At 51.5% G+C, this 6,504-nt stretch overlaps 1 protein-coding gene across 1 annotated transcript; it reads right to left on the bottom strand.

Annotated features, from left to right (window-relative positions):
* Nucleotides 1-335: 335 nt before the first annotated feature.
* LOC121836861 lies at nucleotides 336-2,699 on the bottom strand. Its single transcript, XM_042292142.1, has one exon. The coding sequence runs from the start codon at nucleotides 2,697-2,699 to the stop codon at nucleotides 336-338; it is 2,364 nt and encodes a 787-aa protein (XP_042148076.1).
* Between the last annotated feature and the right edge of the window lie 3,805 nt (nucleotides 2,700-6,504).

Genomic DNA, 6,504 nt, shown 5'->3' with positions numbered 1-6,504 from the left:
CTAACATCTCCCCCCCAACTGTGTTGCTCGGGCTGCAAGAACGAGCAACACACCAAAACAAAAACACAAAGTCTCAGGACCTAGACGCGAAGTGTTCACCGTGCAGCCTGGAACGGCGATTAGCTCTAACCTTCCCGTATTACAAAATGAAGCTCTACCCTTCCGGTACATTCGTAGTAAAAGCAAACACGGAAACACAAACACACACAAAAAAAAACATGCATTAGCACTAGCACATAATATTATACGGTTAGCACAACTTATATGGGAGGCCCCAGAGATCATTCCACTGAACGTCATGTCAGCCCGGAGCCACGCCTCAAGGCCCGCCGTCTCTAGGTCGCAACTCTAAGCCTAGACAACGCGTCCGCACACTGGTTAATATGCGATATAGTTATCTCGTAGCGCTGGAGCGCAAGGGACCACCGCGTGAGACGCGCGCTGCTCGGGGATGTGAGGGTGAAGTACTTCAGTGGATTGTGATCCTGAATTACATGACGATGCATAGACTTGAAAGTCCCACTCCACCTTTCAACTAGACCGTTGCTCTGGGGGTGCTCTGGAGTCGAGAATCGCATCTCCACCCCCAGCCGCTCGGTTAGCAGTCGCGTCAGTTTTGCCACAAAGTTTGTGCCCTGATCCGAGCAGATCAGTTGTGGCGTTCCGAATCTGGCGAACACACCCACCAATGCGTCACATGTTGCTTGCGCCGTCAATAATCTCAGACAGACTACCTCGGCCCACCTCGTACACAAGTCGACTATGCAAAGCGCGTACCGGTGACCCCTTGCCGAAGGAGGGTCAAGCGGCCCGATACAATCTACGAAGATTGTTTGAAATGGTAGCTCAGGCCGCGAGAGCGGTGTGATCGGCACTCTGTCCAGTACGTTTGCCCTCGACTGTACCTGGCACGCATGGCACGACTGGCAGTGTTTCCTGACATCTTGAGCCATCGTTGGCCAAAAGAACGCGCCCTTTATTCTCTTCTTGGTCTTCTTCTGCGAAAAGTGCCCTCCCCACGGGGAGTCATGCGCCAGCTCGAGCACCTTTTCGCGCCTGGACGCCGGCAACACAGCCTGCTCACAAGGTCGGCCATCAACGTCATCTTTGTGATACAGGAGCCCCTCGCGCACAACCATGCCGTGTGTCCCGTTCTCAGCCTCCTTCGAGGCATCCCTGAGTGATTCGTCGTTGAGCTGCTCTTTGCGGAATTCTGTTACGCTTGTACCCTCTCCTGCATCAGCCGGACTCGCCACGAACTGCACCTCGGCCTGAATTTCGTTCTCCTCAAAGTCTACTGGCTCACCCCCGAGCCCCTCGGGCAGGTCGGGGCCCAGATCACCGGCTTCAGCTTCGAACTCGGTCTTCGCCCTGAGGAGTTCATCGTACACGTCGGGTGTTATGAGCGCGTCAATTCCCTCAGCCAGCTCCTCCGTTACCGCGCACAGGGATATAACCTGTGGTCCGGTGTCATACTCGTCACAGTCGGCCCGCAGCGGCACGTACATCAAGTCAGCTGTTATTGACTGACCGAAGGCTCCGCGGAGAACAATGGGTCCCGAAGTTTCAAGGCTCCCACTTTGGATCACACTCCGCCTGATCACCGTGATATCCGCCCCCGAATCCAACCTCCCTTGGAATTTGTTATGCTCGGATACCACCGGGACCAATTGGACTCGTGAACCAATAGAAGTGTTCTTCGCGATGTCCCTCTCGTTTGCCACCACACTCCGTAGCTGTTCGCTGCGATCGCGCCCTACACCAGCAACGGTACCGCCTTTAGGGGCCTTATCCTTAGGCTTCGGGCAGTTGGCCCAAATGTGCCCCAACTTTCCACATCCGAAGCAGCTTCTTTTCTCTGTACCAGAAGCCACGCCTTTATCTTTCAGACTCGGTTTATTCCCCTCGCGATTTGGGAAAGGTGGCCCCTGTTTAGCCCTCGATTCCTTCTGCGTTCGTTCATAGTTTACCGCAAGTTTGGCCACTTCTGCGGGCGGTAACCATTTTCCTTTTTCGCTCAGGTCGACATATGCTCTCGTGTCTCGGTGCATAGTGCGCTTTAGCTGATCAGCTATCAGCAGCTGCCTCAGCATCTCCATAGATGTCACCTCGCTACTTTTCAAATAATAACCAAGAAAATCGCCCAGACGAGATGCAAACTGTCCCCAAGACTCCTTTTCGTCCTTTCTAGTTTTGTAAAACAGCTCCCGATACTCCGCTGGAGCAAGCTGAAGCTCCTCAAGCACCGCCCCTTTTAAGTCGTCGTACGAGGGCATCGCGTCAGCAGCGATTCGGTTTGCGACCGATCTCATTCTCTCCGTGAGGAAGGGGAGGATCATTGCGCCCCTGATGCTTTCCGGCACGTGAAGGCTATTGAACATACTCTCCACCCCGGAGAACCACGAGGGCACCAACGGTTCGGACTCTGGCATGTTGGACAATACGCCCCTTACAATCCGCGAGTACCTAAGTACCTCGTCCCCCTCCGTTCGGGCAGCGCTGGCTCCCGACGTGGTGTCCTGCGCCCTGGCAAGTCTAGCCACTTCCAGCTCCAGTTTTAGCTTCTCTATCTCCATCTCCATTAGTTCCTTTCGGAGCTGCAAAGCGTTACTGTCCATATCGGACTCCCCTTCTGCCCCCAATTCACTACTGCTTTCAGACGACTGGCCTTTCTTGGTGTTTGCTCGCGTACCCAACATGACGCCCAGAGGAGAACAACAAAGGGACCTCCCACCTGGTTGTCGTGTTCGCCACGATCACGGGCCGCTGTTAGTCCCGGATAGCTGCACCAGGCTTGGCCGCTGCTGACTTGTGGCACTGTGCAGATCAGATGTCTTGAGGAGCAGTGTCTGCAGCAATCACCAGCTGCTTTCCCGTCACACCTGCGGCGACGGTCGAACGTCTCTTTTCCGGCGAGCTTCCACGGCTCCTCGTCGCACCTGCGGCGACAGCCGGACAGTCAACGTTCTCCGATGGTCTCGTCGACCTTGCGTCGCAATTCTACGACGATTGGATGCTTGTTTCCGTATCCGTCAAGCTCTTCCAGCTCGCTGTCGCACCACCGGCGACAGACGGACACTCAGCACTTTCCGACGACCTCGTTGGCCTTCTTCGCAACCCTGGCGACGGCCTGACGTCTTGTGTCCGGCGAGCTCCTGCGGCTCCTGATCACACCTCCGGTGACTGCCGGGCACTCCACGTCGTCAGGTGTTCTTGACCCCACGCCGCACTCACGGTGACGGTCGGACGTTGAGGTGTCTGCTCTCAAGGAGCTCCCGCGGCCCACTGTCACGCCTTCGGCGACAGCCAGACACTCGACGTCCTTCTATAGGGTCGCAGCTTCACTTCGTCACTCCAACGGCGACGAGTCCCAGTCATTCGTCATCTTCACCTGCAAAGCTCTCGGTGTCCCTTATGATGAAGACAGTTTTCTCATCCGAAGGGCGGTGGCGGAATCCTTGCCGACTGCGCCAGTTAATTTTCTTTCCGTGATCTCTCTCTTGCTGGTGTCGTTGAGAGAGGCTGATGTTCTTTGTCGGGTTGCCGCCGATGTGATGATGGCAACCCCCGATTCCGCCTTGGCCAACGGAAATGTAGTCGCAGAGGGACACCCAGGTGGAGGTTACGAATATATATATATATGATTTATTTACATATATAGTTACGGACTGGGTTACAGATCTTAGGAGCTACGCGAGACCTCTCGGAGTCCTGGTGGCGTCTTGCCCCCTCCGATGCTCAGCGTAAACTGCTTCCTCTTTCCCGCGCGCCCCTAAAATTCCAGGGATCGTCCCCACTTTCCCGGGCGTCTGGTCAGCATCGCTTGTCACCTCGCCGGGTCGCTCCGCACCCCCCGCCGTGTCGTTCCGACCCGGCGGTTCTTCTCGCCGACTCCCCACATTTCCAACCCTGGTGCCCGAGATTCGGGTTACTTCGGAATTCGTTAATTGCCGTCGCGTCCGGGACTCGTAAACCATTGCGGGCCCCCTGTTTTCTTTTGAGCCCGTCACCAAAAAAAACCATACAAGAATATATATACAGAACACAGTTTCCCCGAAAGTCCTGGGACCTAACAATCATCTTGGCTGTGTTCCAAAGTTTACTCGATCTTACTCTAGGGTAAGGGTTTTGTACCCTTGGCGTTCTAAAACCAACCCGCGTCAAGCGTTTTCCCATCTGTGCTGTCACGTGACACTATCCGCCGGTGTAACTCGGATCCATTTGGGTAAGATTTGGAACACAGCCCTTGTAAAGGATGCGTGGAACAGTCAAAGTAAGATAAAAAAACGGGGAGGGGGGGGGGGGGGGGCGCTCTCTGTTTTGGGGTGGAAGCGTCTTAGTTGCGTCGAGTGTCGGCCTCCGGTACCGAAGAGCCCGTAGAAATGAGCTTTCAATAAAATGTTTTTTCACTGGTGCTATAGCGCGTGCATTTCGCAAAAAAACGTCGATCATTATCGGGACGTAAAATGCCCGTGACATCATCACCCTGGACAAGCGCGAGTGTACGATGAAGGCACTCTCGAGCGAGGATCGCCGGCGCGCCCCATAGAATGCCTCTGGCCACGAATCATTTTGAGCTGGTTGACTGCTTAGGGCTGGACAGGATAGGGAATTTTCCAGTTTTAAGTAGAAACGAGCTACCGGTAACGCGTTCTCTTAACTTCGTTACCTTTTTGGTCACTTTAGCAACGGGCAACCTTATCTAGATGTCACTGACAACTGTAGCTTCATGATAGTTTTTTTCTGAACCGCACTTTTCAGTGTCGTGATGTCATGGCCGACAGGCTTGCCAGTCGAGCAAGCAGTCTAAAAAATAGAATATGCCAATCATTTGTTCCGTGCTGGAGCGCGGGGACTGGAGCGGGCTTCCAAAGCATTCATTTGACACCATGAAACTGCTTCGAATCATTTCGGAACAAATTCTACAGTCCAAAGAGTGAACGCCTGCACTTCCACTGATGTCACTTTTTTGTTGTTGCCAGTAGAGACTTTCAGTTTGAAAAATACGGTAAGGACTAATTTATAATTCAATAAGTTCGCGAAAAAATATTTTGACCTGATATTTGAGATACTATTTAAACGAGGTTTTTGTTGGTGTGTTTAGCAAATTTTCAGGCCAATCGGGGACCACGAAGCAATCGCCGGAGTATTGTTTTTTTCAAAGTATGTGTTCCGACATTTTGAGTGTAATGTTTGCCTTGCGCCAACTTGCGCCAACTTTACTCGCACTTTGTGTAAGATTTTTTTTTTTTCGGAGGGGGTGGTTTTTATTTTTGGTTTTATGAAAAAGTATATTTTAAATGTAACGACATTCTTTTTTAAAAGTAACTGTAACTCTAACGAACTAAAATAAGAAACTGTAGCTAAGTACGTGAAATTAACCGACCCAAGACTGGCATTTACTCGGATTTCGGGCTCCCCATTGTCATGCCCTGTTCGGATGCTGGTTTGCCGGGAGCGACCCAGTGGGGAACTGTTGCTGTTCTGCCGGGGGCAGCGATGCTCGGTCGAGTTGACAGGAACAGGAGGAGGCGACGCTTTCCGACGCCTGATTGCGTCACACGACAGAAAGCGGACGCGAAAATGGAGCGGCGCTGTTCTCGGTTAAAAGCCTATTTCGTAACGCCTTCAACAGGCGCTCCTGGATCTCCCATCCACCCCCCCCCCCCCCCCCCCCCCCACACACACACACTTTTCTTTTTCCTTTCTTTCTTGTCGGCATTTTTGTGGATGCGCTGTATCGGTACGTTTTACCGCAAAAAAGAAGCGAAATTTCTAATTCTTTGTTGGAGTGATGACGGCACGTTCTCGGTTCTAGGCGGGACAAAAATGGGGCGCTGTAAACGACTTACTTTACGCGGGCTCAATATTTCGCGTTTTAGGTCAAAACTAAGTTTCGGAATAATTCGCGGGTTCTAATTTTCGCAACACGGTGGGATCTCAATATCGATTCCATTGTGTTTGCATTTTATTCGAATTTTATTCGAATTATTGCATTATTCGCAAGACCTACTTTTCGCGAATTGTAGGCAATTAGCGAAATTCGCGAAAATTAAGTCGTTTTCAGTGTATGGGAGGTTTGAGAAACACTATGCGTTTTTCTCGCTTGTCGTATCCACTTTACTTCACACTCGAAGATGTACCATTACTTGGTGTCAATCACTTTAGATTACTCCGTGCAGACAAGAGGAAATGTCTAGTTAGCGTCAATAGCATATTCACTTTTATATCTTTACGATGCCTATTATATTGCGATGCGAGTTTAGCTCATCGATTTCATCGATACCAGTCGGTGATTCCAGTGCCGTATGAGATTTAACTGAGTTGATTTCAAAGATGCTGTTGCGCCTGACCAAGAAAAAAAAAAAAAAAAAAGAACGCAGGCTGGAAGTATGTGCGCGCCACGAGGTAGGAAACTCGTAAATGCTAAAGAGGCCGCGAACTTTTTTTTTTCTTTTTTTTTCTTCGATTCTGAGGTTTGAGGAACAATCCAGTGGGTTCGAA

The sequence above is a fragment of the Ixodes scapularis genome, unplaced genomic scaffold (assembly GCF_016920785.2).
Source record: "Ixodes scapularis isolate PalLabHiFi unplaced genomic scaffold, ASM1692078v2 PGA_scaffold2__306_contigs__length_199485367, whole genome shotgun sequence".
Classification (NCBI taxonomy): Eukaryota; Metazoa; Arthropoda; class Arachnida; order Ixodida; family Ixodidae; genus Ixodes; species Ixodes scapularis.
This window is presented reverse-complemented; position numbering and strand designations above follow the sequence as displayed.